This window comes from Castanea sativa, chromosome 12, assembly GCF_040712315.1.
Source record: "Castanea sativa cultivar Marrone di Chiusa Pesio chromosome 12, ASM4071231v1".
Classification (NCBI taxonomy): Eukaryota; Viridiplantae; Streptophyta; class Magnoliopsida; order Fagales; family Fagaceae; genus Castanea; species Castanea sativa.
The window spans coordinates 39720597-39746026 of NC_134024.1; the positions used below are offsets into that span (position 1 = coordinate 39720597).

A 25430-nucleotide genomic window follows, 5' to 3' on the forward strand; every position below is an offset into this window, starting at 1 on the left:
ATGCATTAGAAGTCTATAAGTTATATAATTAGGGGAGGAACCCCAAACAAGCATCCGATCAACCAACCCAGTTTGCCTTATGCATCTGATTGATTAAGCTTGCAAAGGCCATAGATAGATAAGAAAAATTTTAGACCAAAAGTTTCAATGCTTTCTTTCACTCTATGATTCTTAGAAAGTGCATGTATCAGACTCTAGTATATTACCGAATGTTGGATATATTTCAACAATTTACTTTATGATTAAGAAAAAAAGAACAACATACAAATTTAATTATAAGCAATAATACAAAAATATGTGATAGGCAAAAATAATAAATAGATACTATATATATATATATATATATATATATATATATATATATATAAGAAATCTGCAAGATAATTAAAAACTCATAGAACTGCGTGAAAGAATGATGAATGATACAGATCAAATCTTATGTTTAACACAATCTTCTTAAAGCAAATTTCGCCCTTCACACAATCTATGATGTTGGGTGCATATGCACCTTAGTCCAGCCCATGAAGAATAAAAGCCCAAGTGATGAAGACTCCTATATCAAGTTGAAATAAGAGATCATGGTCAATTTGTACTTTGTGTGTTTCTAGGAGTCCAGCTGCATCTAATCACTACTTTTTAACGAGTTTGTGATAGGCTTGAATAGCGAGGAGTCCTAATTCCTTGCAAAGTACTGTACATGGTGTACCAAGATTCCTATTCCTAATTGATGAGTGTGAGGGCATGCTTTTATATATAAAAGGTATGCGTGTAGTGTGCTAAAAAGTAGAACACAAACAAGAAGAAAAAGTAGGTGCCGCACAGTGAAAAGAAAAAGGTGGGGGCCGCATAATGAAAAAAAGAAAAGAAAAAAGATTGTCGCCTTTGAGAAAGATAATTTGTGTGTGTGTGAGAGCAAAGAAAAATAAGAGAGATTTTTTTTCTTTAGCCGAGAGGTATACACAAGAATTATTGTAATTGATTTGATAAAAGCGAAATTGATTCGGAGTTTGTCTCATGGTTTTTCCTTTCAGAGATAAAGGATTTTCCATGTAAATATTTATGTTCTTGTGTGTGATTTCTTCCTATAGAGATAATCTTCAATCTGCATTCTCTAATACGCAAAGTCTGTTTCATCAAATTTTCATTAGAGCCAGGTTAAATTGGAAGCGATGGTTGGAGAAGAAGAAATTGAGAAATTTGATGAAACAGACTTCGCGTATTGGAGGATGCAGATTGAAGATTATCTCTATAGGAAGAAATTGCATCTGCCTCTTTTGGGGATGAAACCTAAAACTATGAAGGATCAAGACTGGAACCTTCTTGATAGATAGGTATTGGGAGTTATTTGATTAACTCTATCAATATCAGTTGCGCACAATGTTGTGAAAGAAAAGACCACGGTGGATTTGATGTGAAAGTAAAGACCACAGTGGATTTGATGAAGGCTTTGTCTAGCATGTAAAAGCCGTTGGCTAATAACAAGGTGTATCTAATGAAGAAGTTATTTAATCTGAAGAAGGCAGAAGGCACTCCTATAGTGCAACATTTGAATGACTTCAATACAATCACAACTCAATTATCCACGGTGGGAATTAAATTTGATGACTAGGTTCGTGCATTGATACTTTTGGCCTCTTTACCAAACAGTTGGGAAGTCATGAGAATTGTTAGAATCCAAGCTCTTATACAATTCATCAATTGAAGAAAGCAACCAAACAACAAGAGAGAAATATGAGAGAATTGTATTCTTCTTGTATATATAAAATATCTGATGCTCTGCCTTTATATATTAGGATTAGAGGTGGGAAAATGCAACAGCTGTAGGTAATGTTCTGATCTAACTAATTACAGGTATCATAGAAAAAACTAACTAAATGCTAACTAAATGTTATATACAAAACTACATGTAGCTTAAGCATTTCTAATCTAACGTATTTTGTAAACTACTTGTAGCTTATACAGTCATGTGCACAATTTAATACTCCCCCTCAAGATGAACTGTATATATTGATTAAGTTCATCTTGGAAAGAAGATAGAAAAACTGACTTTGTCCGAGGGCTTTAGTAAAGAGGTCTACTAGTTGATGCCTTGTTGGATTGTGGAAAGTCTTGATAACACCAGCTTGAATCTTTTCTCTAATATAGTGACAATCCACTTCCACATGCTTTGTTCTTTCATGATACATAGGGTTGGTAGCAATGTATACAGCAGCCTTGCTATCACAATAAAGGTAAGCAGCTCGTGTATGATGCACCCCAAAGGTCTTGAATAAGGCAAGTAACCACACAATTTCACTAGTTACTATGGCCATAACCCTGTACTCAAACTCAGCCGAGGACCTTGAAACTACTTGTTGTTTCTTGCACTTCCATGAGATGAGAGAATCCCCTAGAAAAACACAAAAACCTGAGAAAGATCTTATTATGTCAATGCAAGCTGCCCAATCAGCATCACAATAAGCCTTCAGTTGCAAATTTGAATATGCAGAAAGGAACAGACCCTGCCCTGGTGTTTTCTTCAAATACTTGATGATTCTATAAGCTACTTGTAAGTGAGGAACCTTGGGAGAACTAAGGAATTGACTCAATTTATGCACTGAATAGCATATGTCAGTTCTGGTCAAGGTTAAGTAAAGAAGTTTCCCAATTAATCTTCTATATAGGGACACATCTGAAACTGGTTCACCAATAGAGTTGCTGAATTTTGCAGATGGTTCCATAGGTGTGCTTGTAGGTTTACTTGCCAACAAACATGTATCAGCAAGAAGATCCGAGGTATATTTCCTCTAACATAAAGAGATACATTTGGTAGTTCTATCCACTTCAAGCCCAAGAAAATACTTCAATGTACCAAGATCCTTAAGTTTGAACTTACTATCCAAAAACTATTTGAAAGAATTCACTGCATTCACATCATTGCTTGCAATTAAAATATCATCAACATATACCAAAATGATAATAATAGAACATCCTTTAACTCTGGTGAAGATTGAATAATTAGATTTGGATTGTACAAACCCATGATCAACAATTGTGGTAGACAATTTAGCAAACCATTGTCTGCTAGCTTGTTTGAGTCCATACAATGACTTGAGCAATTTACAAACGTCCCCTTTGCTGCCAAACCCAGGTGGGGGATGCATGTAGACCTCTTCATGAAGATCCCTATGAAGAAAGACATTATTGACATCAAGTTGTGTCAAATGCCAGCCAGAAACAGCAACAACTGTAAGTAAGGTCCTGACAGTAACAAACTTAACCACAGGGGAAAAAGTCTCAAAAAAATCAATACCCTCAGTTTGGGTAAATTGCTTAGCCACCAAACGAGCATTATACCTCTCCACAGAGCCATCAGCCTTTAACTTGACTTTGTAAAACCCATTTACACCCTATAGGAACCTTGCTAGGAGGAAGGGAACACATAATCCAAGTATTATTAGCCTTAAGAGCATCAAACTCAGCTTGCATTGCATCTTGCCATCTAGGATCCAAGATGGCTTCAGCATAAGAACCAGGCTCCTTAGAAACAGAAAGGGAAATGGCAAAAGCCCTATGACAAGTAGAAAGTCTATCATAAGATAAAGTAGAGGAAATTGGGTAGAGAATACCTAAATTGGTGGAAGCACTGGAATCATGAGACTAAGTAATGGAAGCTAAAGCCAACACATGTGAAGAAGCCAAGTTACAATGATAATCAAGAAAGTAAGAGGGTGCTTTGTGAGATCTAGAAGATTTTCTGAGGGGCTGAGGTGATGGTGGAGAGATAGAATTGGGAATCATAGGTAAATCAGGAGCAGAATGAGACTGCTCTAAGTCAGAAGAAAGAGGCACCAGATTTGGGAAGTCATCAGGAGGAGTGGTAATATCTGTGGTAAAGGTAGGAGTGAATTCTGCAGAAACAGGAAGGGAAGAAAAATCTGTAGAAACAGGTGAGGAAATAGATTCAGCCAGAACAGGTTGAAGTGGAAACAAAGAATCAGAAGATGAGAAAGAAGGGATAGGAGTGGATTTATTAGTCCAATGCTTAAAAGGAAAACAAGACTCTTTGAAGACAACATCCCTGGATACAAAACATGTCCTAGAAGCCAAATCATAAAGCTTGTAGCCTTTGGTACCAAATAAATAACCAAGGAAAATACAAGCCTTGTCTCTAGGATCAAATTTGGACCTATCTCTAGCCAAGGTAGAAGCATAACAAAGATAGCCAAATGACCTAAGATGATCATAAGAAGGAGGTTTATCTAATAACATTTGAAAAGGAGTGAGATCATGCAAAAGAGGACTAGGAATTCTATTAATCAAGTAAGTTGCAATGAGAACACAATCACCCCAAAACTTCAAAGGAAGGTTAGCTTGAAATCTCAAAGCTCTAGCAACAGCAAGGAGATGCGGATGCTTCCTTTCAACTACTGAGTTTTGGTGTGGTGTTTCCACACAACTAAGCTGATGTATAATTCCTTTAGAAGCATAAAAGGAGTTTAGAGCAAATTTAGGTCCATTATCAGTTCTAAAGATTTTAATAGGAACATGAAATTGTGTAAAAATCATATTATAAAAGGTCTGAATTAAGCATGAAGTCTCAGATTTTTGTTTCATTAAGTAGACCCAAGTACATCTACTATGATCATCCACTAAAGTAAGGAAATACTTAGATCCCTTTACTGAAGGTGTAGAATAAGGCCCCCAAATGTCAGCATGAATCAGATCAAAATAGAAAGGAGAAGAAGAAGTAGATATAGGAAAAGGCAACCTTTTCTACTTGGCTAAAGGACAAACAGAACAATCAAAAGTTTTATTAATATTGCTAGTAATGACATTTGGTACAAGATATTGCAACAAGACTAATCTTTCTGGGGAAGGGTGACCTAATCTACAATGCCATAGACCAGTCTTGTTAACAGAAGATGTACACGAATTGAAATAGAAAGAAGAAAACCTAAACAGTTTGGCAAGGACAGCAGAAACAGATGCAGGTAGTGAAGCAGTAGATTGGCTTTGCAATGTGTAGAGTCCACCTTGTTTCTTACCCAACCTAATCATCTTCCAGAGCTGTAAGTCCTGAATGAGAAAAAATTGTGAAAGAAAGATGCAACAACAAGAAGAAGACTAGGTCAATTTACTAATGGAGATTAAATTGAAAGAGAAACTAGGGATGCAAAGCACATTTTTTAACAACAAAGTAGGAGAAACTTGGACAATCCCAATATGTGAAACCTTAGCCATATCACCATTAGGCAACCTAATAGAGATTTGTACTATGGAGGTGATAGAAGTAAAAAAATATGTAGAGTGAATCATATGGTATGTTGCACCACTATCCAAAATCCAATCACTAGAACTAATATGGGTTATGACTGCACTAGAAGAAAAAAACAGAATAGTCTAAGGAAAAACCTGACCAAATACTTGAAACCTCATGTGCCTAAAGTCTAATGGTAGGTTGAGTGGTGATATTGGCAACTTGGTGTGTGTCAGAACTTCCTTCTGGTGGTGCCTGTATACCAAAGTGACTGTGGGAATTCAACAAGCCAAGCAATTGTTAATACTCTGATCGGGTCAAGTTCACACTTTCATCAAGAGAAGCATCAGCTGCTACAACATTATTAGCAAAAGGAGTAGCATGTGAACCCTTGTTCTTGAACTTATAACCAGAAGGGTACTCATGAAGCTTATAACACTTATCAACAACATGGCCCAAAACACCACAATGGGTACATTGTGGTCTGCCAGACTTAGCTTTGTTGAATGTCTTGCTAGAACCATTAGCCCTAACTGCTAGAGTAGAAGACTCAATGGTATGCTTCTTTCCAACCTTTATTTGTTTCTCATCTTGAAGTAAGAGAGAGAATACCTTGCCCAAAGAAGGAATAGGATCCATCAGTAGAATCTGCCCTCTAACTGTGGTATAAGTTTCATTGAGGCCTATCAAAAAAGACATAACACAATATTCTGCTTGATGTCCACAAGAACAAGTTTTATAATCTGAAAGTTCTTGCCACAATGACTTAAAATTGGTGTAGTAGCTATTGATGCTCAAATCCTGTTGTGCTAAAGAGCTAATTTCTTGCCTTAACTCAAAAATACGTGATCCATTGCCTTGAGAGAATCTGTGTTGTAAGTCCAACCAAAAACTCCCTAGCTATCTTGAAATAAACCACACTAGGTTGAAGATCCTTGGATACAAAATTGAACAACTAGGATAGTACAGTGCTGTTGCATTTGCACCAAGCAGTGTAGAGAGGATGATCCACAAATTGAGGCTTCAACAAAGATCCATCAATGAATCCCAATTTAGATTTAGCATCCAAAGCTATGAGAACAACCCTACTCCAGGTGTTGTAGTTCTCTTCAGTGAGAGCTTGTACAACTAGTGATACACCGGGATTGTCATTGTTGGGCAAGTAATATGGACTAGTAGAATTCTGCCATGGCTGAATGGTTGGAACAGAGGTACTTGAAGTACTATCACTCATTTCTTCAAATCAGAGACCAAGAATCGAAGAACTACAGCCTAAAAGATGAACTTTGAACTAGAGAGACCAAGAATCGATGAACTATAGCCCAACAAGATGAACTTTAAACTAGAATTTCAGAATCATGTCTAAATCTTTGAAGAATTGAGGATTTAGACAATGAATTCAATCACAGGAAAACTTAAGATTCTATTACAAGAATTGAGAAACAGAAACCCTAAGATTCTATTACAAGAATTGAGAAATGAATTTCAATGATCAAATCAAGATCCAATGTGAAATTCAATATCTGAAACCCTAAATTTTGTATTTAGTTCGCTTAGAATTGCAAAGAAAATCAGAACACAGGAGAAAAAAAAATTGTGCGTGAATTAAGAGAAAAATACAAAGAAAATTTCTACTTGATTTGCAACAATGCACAAAGAAGACAAAGAATCAAGCTAGAGTGTACCAAGAAAGAAGACTCTAAAATAGCTCGGCTCTGATACCATGTTAGAATCCAAGCTCTCATACAAATCGTCAATGGAAGAAAGCAACCAAACAACGAGAGAGAAATATGAGAGAATTGTATTCTTCTTGTATATATAAAATATTTGATGCTCTACCTTTATATATTAGGATCAGAGGTGGGAAAATACAACAGCTGTAGGTAATGTTCTGATCTAACTAATTATAGGTGTCAAAACAGAAAAAACTAACTAAATGCTAACTAAATGTTATATACAAAACTACATGTAGCTTAAGCATTTCTAATCTAAAGTATTTTGTAAACTACTTGTAGCTTATACAGTCATGTGCATAGTTTAATAAGAATGGCGGTGAGAAATTCTGCAGGGAAAAGCAAACTCAAATACGATAATATTCGAGATTTGATTTTAAGTGAAAAGGTTTGCAGGAGAGATGCAAATATAGACAATGCACAAGATCAAGCTTTTGTCATGGAGAACAAGAGAAGAGGTAGAAGCAGAGATCCTAATGATCGAAAATTCAATAGTAGGTCACAATCAAGAGATAGATCTTAGTTCAAGAAAACTAGAGAATGCTTCCATTGTGGGAAAAAGGGTCACTTAAGAAGAGATTGTTGGCATTGGAATAAGGAACAAAATAAAGGAAAATATGAAAAGAATGATAGTGAGAAAAATACTACAGCTGCTGTGATTGATGAGGATGTTGTGGTACTCTCTATTGAAGAGCCAAAGTGTAAGCATATTGCTAATAATGATGTTGAGTGGGTTATTGATTCTGCAACCCCCCCCCCCCGACCATATTATCCCTATGAAGGGGTTGTTTACCACGTACAAAATATGAGGCTTTGGTATAGTGAAGATGGGTAATACTAGTTACTCAAAAATTGTGGGAATTGGTGATATGTGCATTGAAACCAATGTTGATAGTACTATGATATTGAAGGATGTGCGACATGTTCCAGATTTAAAGATGAATGTGTCTTCTACATTGGCTATGGATCGAGCGAGTTGTTGCAACTACCTTAGTAATGGAAGATGGAAACTTACTAAGGGGCCATTGGTTGTTGCAAGAGGACATGCATGTTGTGATTTGTACAAGACTCATTTGAAGACCTATAAGAAGAAGTTCAATGAGATTAAAAATTTTGAGAAAACTCCAAAGATAAGTGTTGGGATTAATGGTGTTAAAACCAAGAGGTTGAAATTCTTATTGCCTAATAGTGCTTCAAAAGAGGAAGTGGTAAGTGATAAAGAATGTGAAGTTGCTAAGGCTACATGGGATGACAATGAAGTGAAAGATCCTAAAGGTCTTAAGCAGGGGGAGCAATATCCTCCACTAGAGATTGTTGAACCTCATGAGAAGAGGACTACTGGAAAACATCATATTGTTAGCTTCAAGAATAATTGGGCTTCTGATGAGGGGGAGCCAAGGGATTGGATTAAAGAAATCCAAGATGAGATTAATTATTTGAAAATGAAAGGGATTGACATTGATGAGGTGTTCTTAGTATTGGTGAAGATAATGAAGAAGATCACGTCTTATGTTGGCTTGACTGACATAAAATTGAATTGAAGAGATGGAATGAAGATCTCTTCCCATTGGTGGGCTGGAGGGGGAGATTGTTGGGTGCACATGCACCCTAGTCCAACCCATGAAGAATAAAAGCCCAAGTGATGAAGACTCCTATATCAAGTTGAAATAAGAGATCATGGTCAATTTGTACTTTGTGTGTTTCTAGGAGTCCAACCGCATCTAATCACTACTTTTTATTGAGTTTGAGGCTAGAATAGCAAGGAGTCCTAATTCCTTGCAAAGTACCATACGTGGTGTACCAAGATTCCTATTCCTAATTGACGAGTGTGAGGGCATGCTTTTATATATATAAAAGGCATGCGTGTGGTGTACTAAAAAGTAGAACACAAACAAGAAAAAAAAGTAGGTGCCACACAGTGAAAAGAAAAAGGTGGGTGCCGCATAGTGAAAAAAAGAAAAGAAAAAAGATTGTCGTCTTTGAGAAAGATGATTGTGTGTGTGTGAGAGCAAAGAAAAATAAGAGAGATTTTTTTTTCTTTAGCCGAGAGGCATACACAAGAATTATTGTAATTGATTTGTTAATAGTAAAATTGATTCGGAGTTTGTCCCGTGGTTTTTTCATTCAAAGAGAAAGGGTTTTCTACATAAATATTGGTGTTTTTGTGTGTGATTGCTATTTTGAATTGATAGTTTTTTGATAATGTTATTTGGGACCCAACATATGATACTTTGAGACTCACGGACGTTTACCTCCTAAAATAAAATGATCTACAGCATGGAGAATAAGCATATAAGGTCTGTACTCTACGAATTAATCTTTATCTATTTTGCTCTCTTTGACTCAAATGCTAATGCACAAAATATTTTCTCTCTGAGAGAGTTTCTAAAAAAAATTTCTTTCATGAATGAGGGACTATGAATAAATTATAAAATATTATTATTATTTGAACAAGAGGGCCCAATACACATATGTCTAAAACCCAACCCATTGTTCAACCCATGAATATATAAACTTATATTCTCTATCATTTCTTACATGGGACTCAAGGATTCTCACCACTTCAATATTATGTTCAAATAGACACATTAGGAGGCAATTTCTTATTCACTCCATGATATTTTTCTAACACCAAATTCCACACACCCCAACTTCTTGTCATGTCCCTAATTAGAGAGAACGCAGAATCCACCACATTAACTAGACAAAGTGCTTTTATCACAGCACCACGTCAAATGTGTAAACAATAGGAGAAAGAAACACCCTTACTCAACGTGTCATAGAAAACATTGGCACAACATTGGAACAATTTTCAGCCACAACATATCCAATACAACACTATAAGATCAAACACTTGGTTCACAAGAATAAACAACCCTCATATCCAAAAGCAACCTAGTTGCTTGCTTGGAAGAACTGGTTGTCCCATAATACATAATCGAAAGGAAAAGGGCCTCCCTTCTTCTTTCATTTGCATCAACAACCTATCTATGTATTTGGTATGCTTACATTATTAGAGATATTCAAATGGGCAGGTGCCCATATTGCCATTCATTTGATTTATGCTACGCATTGATAGATAAGCATGGGATAGCCATGGGATTAACAAGCGACTTCCTAAGCTCTTTGAGATGGAAAGGTTTAAGCAACTAGCTTGCCCCACTTAGCCAAATACCAAAACAATGTGTTTTAAGCAAAGATTGTAGCTTTTTGGTAACTTCAGTAAAAAAAAAATTTGACCTTTTCAACATTACTCCCAATGGTTAACTCAGAATTTTCACAAAGGAACCCAATAGTCAGAGATTTGGAGTATCTATAAAGCAAAATGGTCATGATCCTTCAGCATAATCGAATTGTTTTCATTGAAAGGAATCGTTTTTAATCATTTGAACTGTAATGACATCTATTACCTGGAGAGAAAAGAGAGAGAAAACCATGGACATTTAGAACTTTGGATCATTGGCTAGAAAGCTCCAATCAATGTGTGTGTATATATATATATATATATATATATATATATATAAACAGAGACCTCATGCGAGAGTGCATAACGTCCTGCTATGTGGTACTCTAATATTTCATTTAGTTTTTTTTTTTTTTTTTTTGCCTCTTTTCTTTAAGTTTTTTTTTTACTATTACTCTAATCAAAAGGTCACGTTAACTTCTTCTTCTTCTTCTTCTTCTTTTTAAATTTTTTTATAGATATCTAAAAGATATATATATATATATAGAGAGAGAGAGAGAGAGAGAGAGAGAGAGAGAGACCTCATGCGAGAGTGCAAAAGGTTCTGCTATGTGGCACTCTAATATTTCATTTAGTTTTTTTTACCTTTGTTCTTTAAGTTTTTTTTACTGTTACTCTAATCAAAAGGTCACGTTAACTTCTTCTTCTTCTTCTTTTTAAATTTTTTTTACGGATATCTAAAAGATGGGCTACTATTGAAAATTAGACCAAATTAAACCAAACATTGTAAAAAGCCCAAGCCCACTTATTCTTTTATATATTATGACCCAGGCATTATCCTTTCCCACGTGTAGATGAAAGCCCAGACTCTAACCCACTTACAAACTCGCTTTCTCCTCCCCATGTGTAGATGAAACTTAAAAGCCAAGATTTTGACTCACTAAGAAACTCTCTTCTTCTGTACAAGCGTCCCTTTAGATTACACACACTCTTAAGCTTCTTTGGAAACAATAGTTTGCAGTCAGGATTCAGTGATCCCATTTGACAAAAACAATGTTTCTACTCATTTTTCAAGTCTTAATTCAGTCCTCCTGTATAAAATAATGGAGATGTACAATTAAGGAAAATATAAAATCACTCTAAAAAAAAAAAAAGAGTAAATGTACAATCTAACCTCATTCTCCTCTTCCAAAAATTATGTATGTCTGTCTGTCTGTCTCTCTCATATTTTGAGTGGTATATTAGGATTCCCCAAATTGGAGATAGTATTTAATCTTACCAATGTACTACACATTGGAAAGATTGTCTTCTAAGATAACGAGTACTTCTCTTGGTGTGTTATAGAAAATGTCAAATAGAATGCGATATGACATAGTCACTAATAGTTATATTGCATTCAACTATATTCATATTAAATTTTAAGTTGTCAGTGATGCTATGGTACTAGTTAATATATATATATATATATATATAAAAACAGAAACCTCATGTGAGAATGCATGAAGTCCTGCCATGAGGCACTTTAATATTTCATTTAGACATTTTTACCTCATTTCTTTAAGTCTTTTTTACTGTTACTCTAATTGAAAGGTCAAGTTAACTTTTTTTTAAAATTTTTTTACAGATATCTAAAGGATGAGCTACTATTGAAAATTAGACCAAATCAGACCAAACCTTATAAAAAGTCAAAGCCCACTTATTCTCTTACATATTATGACCTAGGCATTATCCTTTCCCACGTGTAGATGAAAGCCAAGACTCTAACCCACTTACAAACTCGCTTTCTCCTCCTCACGTGTAGATGAAACTTAAAAGCCAAGATTTTGACTCACTTGGAAACTCTCTTCTTCTGTACAAACTTCCCCTTAGATTACACACACTCTTAAGCTTCTTTGGAAACAATAGTTTGCAGTCAAGATTCAGTGATCCCATTTGACAAAAACACTGTTCCTACTCATTTTTCAAATCTTAATTTAGCCCTCCTATATAAACTAATGGAGATGTGCAGTTAAGGAAAATATACAATCACTCTAAAAAAAAGAAAAAGAAAAGAGGAAATGTACAATCTAACCTCACCATTCTCCTCCTCCAAAAATTCTCTCTCTCTCTCTCTCTCTCTCTCTCTCTCACACACACACACACATATTTTAAGTGGTATATTAGGATTCCCCAAATTGAAGATAGTATTCAATCTTACCAATGGACTACACATTGGAAAGATTGTCTTCTAAGATAACGAGTACTTCTCTTGGTGTGTTACAGAAAATGTTAAATGGTATGCGATATGACATAGTCACTAATAGTCGTATTGCATTCAACTATATTCATATTACATTTTAAGTTGCTAGTGATGCTATGGTACTAGGTATGAAACCAATTTGTTACTATGACTTTTGATATGCTCCTACAAACGATTAAGAAATTCACAGCAAGTTGGACCAAACTATTTGTGATGCCTTTGAATTGTAGGTGTTTTTAAAAAAAAATATTTTTTTATAAGCAAATGCATGAAAGTGGTATGTCCATCATAAGCATATAGATGATCATAAGTTCAAATATTGACAAACAATTAAGATACTGCAGTCATAGATTCTTATAGCATTTGTCCCTTCTAAAAATCTAAACAATTTATAGGATTCTAGGAACAAATATTTGTTATATAATCTATGATGCAAATATAATTTTGGTATACCATAAGGTAGAAACTAGAGAAGACTACAGAAACTTGTACTTAGATGCATACCATTTTTTTTTTTTTTTAATTTTAAAAGTCTTACTATAGTATTTATATGGTTTGGCTTAAAACAAAATTTCATTGGCAAAATCAGTGATATGTTCATTCAATCAAATCCATGAGTAACAAGGGTATGCCATATGTGACCTTTTTACTATAAATGTTACTTTATTTAATTATTTAATTATATATGTACTTCTTTTTTTTATTGTTAGTTCCTGCTTTATATAGTTTTTAAAATTAGATATATATATATATATATATATATATATATATATATATATATATATATATTGTGGCTAACAATATGTACTTATTTTACTTTTCATAGCAAATTTATGTTTATTTAGATGTTCATTTCTATGAATCATCTTCAAGCTTTTCTTGCTTACTCAATTTCTATTGATGTAAATAGTGAAGATAAGAATCCTATAGAAACCAAGTTTATTGTTTTAGTTTGAGACTAACATAATTTAATTATACTTTTTATGCAAAACTTGAGACCAACATACTTTTATGCAAGAATGCATGGGGTTATGCCATGTAGCGCTCTAAGTTTGCATTTAGCTTTTTTTTTTCTACATTTTTTCATTAAGTTTTTTTACTATTACCCAAAAGATCACATTAACTTATTTTTACTGTTATCTCATTAATTTCTTGAAATTTCATCACACCTCTCTCTCTTCTTCATGTCTTTTAATATACACACGGTTTTAGTTTTAAAAACAAAAGCAAAAGAAAAATAAATTTAAGGACTAATATAACTAACCAGATAAAGCCCTAGGAAGAGATAAAGAGGCAGAAAAATGTTGTGGATTATTAAATGTAATGCATTTTTTTTACTATTACCAAAAGAAAAGACCTAATATTAACAAAGCATTCGTAAGAAAGAGAAAGAGGGGAATCAGAGGGGCAGCTACCTTCTTCATGTTGGCCTCCCACCACCATCAAGCCACTGAAACCCCTATGGGAAAATTTTGTTGTTGTTGCTTTTTGAGATAAATTTATTACTAACAAAGTTCTATAACAATTATGCTATAATATATATATATATATATAATATTTTCCAAAATTATATTATATAAAATATTACAATTTTATCTGTGCATCGCATAGGCAACTTACTACTTCATACAAATAACGGATAATCTCGGATTATTTTCATGGTTCTTGGGGGTTAGGAATTGCATGATGAAATTCATCAAATCCAAAGGAATGTGTTATGTTGAACTTGTCATGCTATAAATTTTAACCTCAAACTCACAAGAAAATTTTGAGAAATAGTAGTAATGTGTTTCCAATATAATTGATGAGTTGATCTACAATTGTTTTGGTGGTTAAATAGGAATGACAAATAATCTTTTGAACAGCCACATTTGTTTGAAATCCTAGTTGACAAGAATATTTTCTTTTTCAATTGGTTTATTGATGGTAGGTGAAGGATTTTACAAATCCCTAAATCTATTTTTATTAATTAAAAAATAATAATCTATCTTATTTTTGGTAAGCACAAGGACACCACTCAACTTAAAACCTGAAATCTATGAATTTAGGTCCAACTATGTTATATTAACTGCACACTTATATATCTTTTTTGTATATGTATATATGTGATTTCATTTACACATATATACCCAACATATATATAAGTGAGCATCAAACTTTAAATTTAAAATGAGGCATATCTTCTATAAGGTGATCGGAAGTTACTAAGGACTCAATTCAACCCATGCCTAGCCCTACAACATTTGGAGGAGCAACATTTGGGGAGTGTAGTGAACTAGTAGGCATGATATTATATAAACAATAATTTTTGTTGCACGCACTGAGTTATATACTACACACTTCAGTTAAAATTATGTTTCAAAAACATGATTTTAGTTATAATCGTTAAATTGTGTTCACAATTATAACTGAAATTTTGTTTTCATTTCACAATTATAACTGAAAACTCAAAAACATTATTTCAAATATGTTCCCTTACACACACTGTGCAACACTATAATTATCACTACTGTTATATAATTATCACTACTCTTATGTAAATGTATTCTGGTGGTCTTTGGATGGTAGCTCACAATCTCTCTCTCTTTCTCTCATGTTTACTGACTTTCTCTTTGTTAATTTTAGACTCTAAAAATTTGTGTCTTGCTCTTTTTACTAGTTTTACAACCCAAACTTGTGACAACCCCACTCAAAGAAGTGCTAGGAGTTTTGGGGTGTTTAGCAATGTGAAACAACCATTTACAAGGGTCTTGGTCTCATTGGCTTCTTCATAAGATAAGCCTAAAAAAAATCATGACTTTTTGTGTATGCATCTTAATAAAAAGTGATTTTTTAGAGATGAAAGAGGGAAGATCTGGATACAGTTATACTTTATTGAATCATAACTCATAAGTCTTCATTGTGTCATCGTTTCATTTTTACTTTTTTATTGCACACCTTTGTGATATATGATGGTCCTAATGATGTGGATGTCAATTTGGTTAGGTTGGGAATCAATAACACGGACAGAGAGAGAAAATAATATAACATATGAAATGAATGAGGAATTCCACTATTTTTAGACTCCTTCGTGTCTCTTGGGAAGACATTTCTTTTCTTTAAAACATATAACTTATCTAAGAAACATAACTCTTCAATATATAACTAATTTTAACATTAAACTTATTTTCTTCTACCGATTGGCAAAGTAATATCATCCACCAAGTAGGGAGTTATTGTATAAGTGAGGGTGCACTATATTATGGTGTGATCACCCATCACTATTATACACTAACAATATGTCCATCTATAGTTTGATAGTACACATCTTGCACTCAAGAGGATATTGTTAACTCTCTTTTATTGGAAGGGATAGGAGATGGACTAGACAAGGTATCTTTTCATTACAATCTTCAATTTCATTTCTAATTTTGGTGATTCCTAGGCTAAGGCCAGAAATCTGAAAGAGAAATTCCATGTCTACAATATTTTCACAACAAATCCTATGTGTCAAATTGTTATAGATTGTTATTGGTGGTAGAAAAGTAATTTCAATGGTAGGTTCAATTTAGAACTAATAACAACTAATCACCTATGATTTGTTATGAAAATGTTGTGGATGTAGCACCACTCAATCTAAAAAGATCATAGGGCAATTAACTTTTGCAACAGGAGTAAGAAGTAAGACCTACAACTTTGATTTCCATAAATCTAAAGAAAAAGACCTTAATACCAAGTAGAGCACAACCCTTTTCCCAAACAACTTTTAACTCCTCGAAGGGCGACAACAGTCCACAAGGAAATGATTGATATTAGGGTATCTAAGATACGGCACTAGAGAAAACTATACTTTAACTTTCAAACTTTCATACTATATGTGAATACAATATTGACTATAAACGGTTCTTTAAGAAGAAGAAAAGAATAGAAAAAACCTGTTTCAAATTCACATTCACTATAGTTTTATATTTTCCAGCAATGTATATTGATGATAAGTAAAGCATCTATCGAACATTGACCACATAAATAGATGTAACAATATCTACATTCTTGATAGGGACCTAAAGATGTAAATTCCTAACTAAATTGCAATTTCACTATTGACAAGTTGTGTAGAATGCAAGGCAGAGCATACTAGGAAAATCTTGAGTTCCCCCTAAGTAGTTGAGAGGCTATTTGTTTGTTTGTTTTTTTTTTCATCACACCTTACTCAATTTTTGTCACTCATCACTTAAAATACCTCAATTTCTTATTCCCACCCGTTTGGCACACTTCACTCAGCTTCTCATCACTCAAATTTTTCTACTTTTTTGTGGGACCCATACCTGTAAATTGGTGAGTCCCTTCTATTAAGCCTACCAACGGAACCCCCTTGCCCACCATTTTCTCTTTACTCATTTTCCCTTCACCCCTGTTACTCTCTCTCTCTCTCTCTCTCTCTCTCTCTTCACCCTACACTCTCTACCACTAGGCTCACAAGCTCAGCCTTCTTCTTCACCAGGTGCCAAAGCTCACAAAACTCACAAGCAGATCACGCTGTGAACATCGGTGACTGACAAGGTCTGCACCGGCGGTTCAGCCTAGTAGTTTAGCGAAGGAAAGATTGAGTCAGCACAGAACCTCTGGACGAAGATGTGAGAATCTTCGCGAAGGAGAAGATTTTATCCTCACCTGTAGCGGCGACGTCGTTTTGGCTCCTAGAAGGCTCTGATGGACAGTCTACGAAATTCTGTTTAATGTGAATAGGATGGAGGAGGAGCCTGGCAAAAACCTCGTCAGTTACCTGATCGGCAAGGATTTGGACCTTGATGTTCTGGGTTTGTATGTGTTTTGAGTTTGTTTTTGTTTTGATATTTTGCCCAAACTGTTCTGGGTTTTTTATTTTTTTATGCAGATTTGTATATTTTTATGGATTTATGGGTTTGATTTCCTAGAGGTTTCAATGTTGATTGTGTGGGATTTTTTTGTGCTGAGATTGATTTTGAGTGGGTTTGTCTTGATTTGGAGAAGAACAAGAATAAACTAAGATGAGAAAAACAATAAGGAAGAAGAAAAGAAAAAAGAAAAAGAACAAACAAACTGAAGAGGTGGCTGCCGCTGGTTGGATGAGGTGAGGGCTCGGTCGGCATGGTTAGGCAAAGGGGTTGAAGTGTAAAAAGGTATGCTTGGATTTGGGAATGGAGAAGAGTTTTTGTGGGGTGGGTTTTTGGTGTGAAGGAAAAAGTTGTTGGTGGGGATCATGAAAAGGAGAGCAGGACTTGACAAGGCACTGATTGTGGGTCCCATACATGTGTGTTTAATTACGAAAATGCCATTGAAAACTGAGTTTTGAAAGCTAAAAACACCTATAATGTGTTTTCAGTTTCCATAACTCATCACTCAAAAATCAGAGAATTGAGTGATTGAACAAAAATCTGAGAATTGAGTGATGGAAACAAAAACTAGAAACATAGCCAAACAAGCTTTCTTGGAGTGGGTTTCACGTATTTTAAGTTATGAGTGATGGAAACAGAGTTATGGGTGATAGAAACACAAAATCCAAACAGCCCCTGAACTTTGCATAAGAGACACACGGAGTGTTTTGAGATTCCAGGACAGTCTTTGCAGCTTCCTTGACTACTCGTCTGCTGACATAGTGCTGTTGACACACAATCCAAGCAACCATAGTGCTGCTTTCTTGTTAGAATTTCCAAGCAATGTAATATGATATGATGCCATTTAATTGCAAAAAAGCTTTTTAAGTTATAAGCTAATTGTTTCTCATAAAAAAAGTTATAAGCTAAAACTCTCAATCCAAAAAAATAGGTAATGACCTAAAAGCCTTTATATGGATGGTGATAGATTATAATTAGGTAAAATCACGAGTATAAAAATAGCTAAATATAATTGGTGGCCTATTCAAATAACTAAAATAATTACCATCTAGTCTAGCAACTATTACTCTTTTGCCATCATGATCAGCAGCTTCACGATAGAAATCATAAAGGTCCCCAAAGAATTGAGCTTCATCAATACCAATCACATCTAACTATCACTAAATACAGGTCAAAACTAAGTATCACCCCTAGTGTACATAAAAAACTAATGAAAGTTAAATGCAATAATCTGACAAAAAAAGCAAGAAAACTATGCTCAATTCAAATTGAGATATTTCTCAGACACACAAACCACTTATTCATTACTAGACAGTGCACATTTACCAAAAAACAATAACTTTATTTCAAACAATACACACACGCAGAGAGAGAGAGAGAGAGCACAAAAGAAAATAGTTCTATATTTTTACACAAGAAAGGATAACTGTTTGTAATACATGTATCACAAATTGTGTCTTTGAAATACCTAATCATATGCATCAAGACCAAACCTTAGTCTGAATGATGACAAATTAGGTAAGGCCAAGCATGGCGATTTCGCCCTGTTACAGATATATATTAGCCTATTAGTATAGACCCAAGCCTAATTCTATTTTATGTGCAAGCCAAGTCTCCTACTTGTACTAGAAGTATATTTGTCTAGGGTTTAGTCTATTATATATACACATGTTATGGTTCATTATAACATAAAATTTATACTACACTCTAATACATTATTAATGTAGCCCTTTAGGGTTTTTTCTGTGGATGTAAGCCGTTAGACCGAACCACGTAACCCTTGTGTGTTATTGTGTTCTATACTTTATACTTTTGCTTCTTTGCATTCATACTAGCACATTCAATATGGTGTGTCAATACTAATACTTAACACACCCCATCATGTGTCACTATTGAATCTAATTCATATTTTGTATCCTTATCTGATTTTATTATTGCCACTCTTCTGCATAACAGAGATGTAAAAAAGAAACAAAGCATCACAAGAAGTAAAAAAGAAACAAAGCATCATAAGAATAATTCCAAAAACAGTTAAACATTGTTCAGTAAAATCAAGTTTTTGAATATTTTCTGCCTTGTATTTGCATAAAGCACAGAAATTTTTTTCCAATAGAAGTTTTGGTGATTTTGTTGTTCAAATACCCGTGAAGTAAGATGGTTCACATAGTTGAAGTATCTCTAGAATGAACAATATAAACTATGGTGATAAGAAATTACAAGCTCCCAAAGTTGCAAACTATTTAAAATCAAAAGCTTTAGAGAACAAATGGAAGAAATCCAAATAGAAAACTGATCTCTTTCTAATACTCAAAAACTATCCAATATCTATATAGGGTCCTAGGGTCTACAAGAAAATAATGGGAGAGGAAAGGGATCTTAGGTTTAGGGTTTGGGTCCTGATGCAATATTTTCAGCTTAAATGTTGCAGCACATTAGAATAGATCTAAATTTAGAGGCAAATAAAAACTTAGTCAGACATAATATGCTTTACAGACTTTACTAGGCACTATAAAATGTTATTACGTCAATATCCATTACTTGTAATAAATTGAAAGAAATGAAATTGAGAATTAAAAGTTTTATGACATGCAAAATAGCTTGAGAAAAATAATGGGTTTAGAGTGATAAGGATCTTGCAGAAAACAACTTTAGATGTGTATACGGACAAAGAGGATTAAGAGAGGGGGGCCATGTAATTTCCAGAAGGATGAGAACTGGGGAGGAAAGGAGTGATTACACATCTTGCATAAATGAGACAAAATTTGATAAGCTTCTGTTTCAGTTTTGAGGTTCTTTTTATATGATTTATATCTAGTTTGGGAACTTAAGGAAAGCGGAGGAGCAAGAAATGCCAGGAATAAACAGCTACATTTCTCATATGTCACACTAAACAACAACAATCAAGCCTTAATTCCAAAATTTTTGGGGTTGGATTCTCATATATCATATAGTATCATGCAAAATTTTACACATTTATCATCCATTATATATCATATCATACAACAACAACATCCAAGCCTTAATCCTGAAATTTTGGGTTGTCTTCTCATATATCATATCATACAAGTAAATTTTCATACACTTGTCATTGATCTAGATTGCCTGTGAATTCAACAACTTTTGACCTTTACACATCATCAAAAAACCTGAACAGACCGAACACATAGATACATATGTAAGCATCAATATGCATTATTCAAAATGCAATTTTCGGCATTAGCAGGAGTCAGGACACAGAATAGGTCGACCTATATGCTTCGACAGTTGGAATGGCTCTATCGTTGCTGTACTCGGAATTAATAAACTGAAACTAAACAATTTTCTTTGGTACAGATTAAAAATTGTTTAAATTCTTGAAGAATGAAATACTTAAATGATCCGGATGCCTAATGAGACAATATTTGATATGTAACTGATATCTATTGAGCCTCACCCATTAGTGGACCTTCCAGATTCTACAAAATTTAAAGAAAGTACCAAGGTTTTAGGCATACAACTCTTAATCTCTCAAACAGCCCTGCTTCACAACAGAGAGATATTCACAGGAAATGAATCATTTTCCATGACATGAGTTAGTTGTCAATTAAGATCAGGAACATAACCTGCATCCTTTAAAATACAAGTCATTTCTCTGATCAGCTCATATAGCTTCTTAGATTGTTTATGAGATATGTCACCCTTGAAGAAAAATTGGGACCCATTTTGAACCTCTATTCTGCTATAACCATGCTCCTTTATGATCCCCAATTCCCACATCACAGCCCTGACCTCAGCAGCATTTTACCAAAACCCAGAAGTGGCATAAGCATTAGACAAGACCACATATTTTCCAGGATTTTCGGGTTCCAACTCAAAAAATTTCTTTGCTGCAAGCTTTACCAAGTTCATATATTCAGATGGCTTGTAATTATGTCTTTCGCCAATGGACCAAGCATATCAAAATCGATTTCAATCTTGCTCGGCATCACCTCCTTCATTGTTCCTTTTGGCCAATCTTTGTTGCCTCTCAAGATCAACTTGTAGACATCTTTATCAAATTGCATCCTCTGGATGCTTTCGTAATCCAGTTTCTAAATTTAAGTTCGTCTCTCATCTTTCATCTTGAAGTTGAGTAGGGCTATTAGTGTCTGTCACTGTACTTACGTACAATATTGTGTCATTGGTGTATCACTATATAAAGGACTCATCTTGTACAATATTCTATGCATCAATATATCGAGAATTCATTCTCAATTCTAGCATATCTAAAACGTTGAGGGTAAATTCTAACTTTTCAGTCAAAAAAAAAAACGTTGAGGGTAACTGTAGGTGTGCTGGAAACTGTATTATATTTGAATGTAAGCTTTGTTATAATCCCCCTCCTCTTTTTTTGGTTGCTTTATAATTTTTTTTTAGAAAGTTTCAACTTATGATGTCCGCTCCTGATGATAGTTCTTTATTATCAGACGAACATACCAATTGATTTTTAGTATAGGCGGAGATTGAACCTCAAATCGATTCCTACTAATAGCTCTTATTCAACCATCAAAGACTTTATGATTTTTTTATTTGGTTTTTAAGTTACATTCAATGTTTTGGGAAAGTACTAAGAAATTAAATTAGGAAATAACTGCTCAGAGAGTCCAAATGTGAGAAATAAATTGGGTCATAAAAATGTTAAGCTTCTTATGAATTCCCTAATACTGTTTTTGTGTGGATACATTGATAATTGAAGGTGGGGGAATTTGAATTTTGAATGTCTCATTTGGAAACACTAGGAGGTGCTAATTGAGCAAACATGACAAATGTTCTGGTCGGGTCAATTGGGTTGCGAGCCAAAACGGGGCGGGTTCAACAATGGGTCGAGACAATCATGTTGAGGGCGGGTCAAGCTAACCCGTATTTTCACATGAAAAAAATAAAAACTAAAAAAAAAACAAATAAATGCCAATTTTTTAGAGAGAATGAATCAAATCAATCAAGGAAACAAACTGCACATGATACTCTTTGTTTTTTTTTTTTTTTTTTTTTCCGTTAAGTGGATACCTACTATTATTAGATTATTGGCATTACTATTAAACCTTTGAAGGGGAAAAAACAAACATATTAAAAATATAAAACTTTCCATATCCTTCCAATTCTAATAGTTTTGTGCATGACTAAAATTCTTTATATTCATGATAACAAAAATTAATAATTCATAGCCAAAATGCTTATAATTACAAATTTACAATTTGAGATAGAGAGATAGATTCTAAGGAGCACAAAAAGTATATATTTTAAGTTTACACACTTCATATTCAAAGTTCACTAATAGTTTGTACTTTTGGACTTTTCTTTTACTTTAGTTCAGTTTTGTTCTAGTTAGATTTAGTGTTAGTAACTTAGTCATGATATTTAACTCTACTACTTAGTATTTAACTTAGAGTTAGACATTTAGTAGTGTAGACGTGTAGTTGTAGATGCTTTTGCCTTTTGTATTTTTTTTTTCATTTAATTTTTTTTTTAATAGATGGAGGCGCGGTCACTACCACTGGTGGCTACCAAATGGCTAGGTAATGTCAGTGCAATGCTTTGTACTTTTATGTTTATGCACCTACCACCTTGGCATGTAGTCTACATATTTTTCAAGAAAAAAAAAAGTTTTAAAAAATGGGCCGGGTCATGGGTTAGCCGGGTTGGCTTGGCCTGAAAAAAAAAAGGCGGACTGCAGGTTGGCCCTTTTTTATTTGGGCCAAAAAATTCTGGTTTGGGCTGAGTCAAAATGGCGGGTTCGGGTTGGGTCAGCAAATTTTTGCCCATTTTGCCATGTCTTTGAGCTACAAAGCTCTTGGCTCCCTTATGTCTATATCTTTATTAAAGATGTATGAATAATTAATAATTAGTTGTGTTAAGGGGTATCAATAGTGGTCTGAAACCTTGCAAAAATTGAGTTAATAGTAAAAATTCATGTGATTTACTGTCCAGGAACAGATTACTCTGCACTTTTTTATTTGGGGGGAGAAAGATTTCAGTACATTGGGTTATTCACTATTGCAAGTTTCTTTTTGGAGGTAAATTTTGAAGCAATGGCATCCTGAGATAATTTCTGCTGCGTAGATGTACTAGCAAACTTGGAACCAGTACTGGAAGACACCAAGGTGAGATATGCTTTTAGTTTTTATTTTTATGAAGGAAAGAGGGAGGAAATTTATGACTTGCAAATTGGAAAACATCAATTAGCTAAAACACCCCACAATTTCATTCTTCCAAAACACACGCACACACAAACAGTAAACATCAATTTATTTGTGACTTCTATTTATCTGGGATGGTCTCAAAACTTGACCATTTTAAAATATAGGGGAAAAAACACTCAATATTTGCAAACCTCTACTTGTAGCATTATACATCTAATAAATTACCAGTCACACTGCCATGTTTTTTTGCACTCAGACACACTAACTTTTTTTTTAGAACAACATATTTTGAGAACTGGATTCAGAGAACGAGAGGGCACACAAGCTGTTGAATTGCAAACCAAGCTGATGCTAGGTAGTGTTTAACATGTTTATGATGCTGCTGAGGAGACAAAGTATTCTCTTCGCCTCTTGAAATGTGTCAACAACTCATTGCGATCGTGAAGGCTCTCTTTAATGGCTGGAATTTCATTGAAGTTTTTGATCCATTCCTGTAAGCGAGGGAAGCTATCAGCCTCCAACACTTTGACCCCAGCTGCTTCCTCCATGGTTTCCAGCAAGCAAGCTATCCATCCAAAGGCTAAGTCAGCCAATCCTATGTTATTGCCACCAAAAAACTTCTTGTCCCCAAGACCATGCTCTTCTAGGATTCCCAGAATTTCTTTCACTTCTTTTGTTGCTTTCATTTGTTGTTCTCCGCTAGTTACAAAGAAGCCAACCAAGTTGTTGTTCTAAATCACGCAAAGTATCCCGTTAGAGTGGGTAAAATCTCCATCTTGTATATTATCCGAGTCTAGATAAAAATGTTTAAAGCTTGTTTGTGTGTGCAGTTCATTATAGTTAGATTAATCAAATCTACTTAGGTTTCGGTTAACTCAACTAGAAAGTTTTTTGTCATACAACAAGGAATTTGAGTTTGTAGTTCACATATACCAAAAATTAATTGATGTCTAACAATTATTATGAAATTGACGAATTAACTTTAGTTAAATGACATTTACAAAGAAAATACTTTTAAAACTTTCACATGCATGTATAAAAGAAAAGTAATAACAACAAAGGAAACTAATAAAAAAAACAACAATAAAGGAGAACAAAGTTGTAGGTGTGATTTTATGCAATGTAAGAAAAAACATAATAATCAATTAGTTGACGCATAATTACCTTATCCTCTCCAAACTTTACCCAGAACCGAGCCACAGCTCTCTCATGAGGATCATCTGGAAGCAAAGGGTTGTGTGGCCAAGTCTCTTCAATGTACTCGAGAATGACAATGGATTCTGCTATGGGTTTCCCCCCATGAACAAGCACAGGAACCTTCTTATGGACAGGGTTGTACTTCAAAAGCATATCACTCTTGTTGTATATATCCTCTTCTACATATTCATATTTGATACCCTTGAGTTTCAGTGCCCATATAACTCGATGAGCATATGGACTTGACAAGGCTCCTAGTAGCTTTACTTCTTCCATACTTAGATTTTCTTAATTTTCTTCCTACCCCAGTGAGTTCATATAAACCTTGGATAGTCAAATTGATTCCCCTGCTTCAGCTACAAACATATACAATTTGGACAATTATAGAAGACAATTTGGACAAGTCTTTATAGGCCATTATTGGCTAATGGAGGTTGATAATGTGGGCCATGGAGGTTGACAATTATTATTATTATTATGATTATTATTATCATCATCTTTCTAACGCCCCAAAATTGGACTAGGAGGTGGAGCCGTGGAGAGAGAATATAAGTGAATTAACTTTAATCGGTGATCAAAGAGGCTTAAGGTGTAACATGAGCTTCTTTATTAGGAAAATTGGGTTCAAATCTCCTTAACTTTACTACAATATCAAAGTTTCATTTTATGTACTAAAATTGGTGAAAAAAAAGTACATGGATCTCACACCGACATAAAAATTCAGAGAGTCTAAGTGCATTTTACCCAATTTTTTTGGCATCTCCCTTGCTTAAAAGTTATTATGGTTTTTGAGTGGAGTTGGTACACGCCTTTGTGTTGGAATCATT

The 25430-nt window shown here is 34.3% G+C and overlaps 1 protein-coding gene across 1 annotated transcript; it reads right to left on the bottom strand.

Annotated features, from left to right (window-relative positions):
• Positions 1 to 23445: 23445 nt before the first annotated feature.
• On the bottom strand, positions 23446 to 24986 carry LOC142621273 (putative glutathione S-transferase). The gene is made up of 2 exons (XM_075794589.1): positions 24571 to 24986; positions 23446 to 24137 (listed from the first exon to the last, which is right to left on the bottom strand). Exons 1-2 carry the CDS (start codon positions 24877 to 24879, stop codon positions 23778 to 23780), a joined length of 669 nt encoding a protein of 222 aa, XP_075650704.1. The 5' UTR covers positions 24880 to 24986; the 3' UTR covers positions 23446 to 23777.
• Between the last annotated feature and the right edge of the window lie 444 nt (positions 24987 to 25430).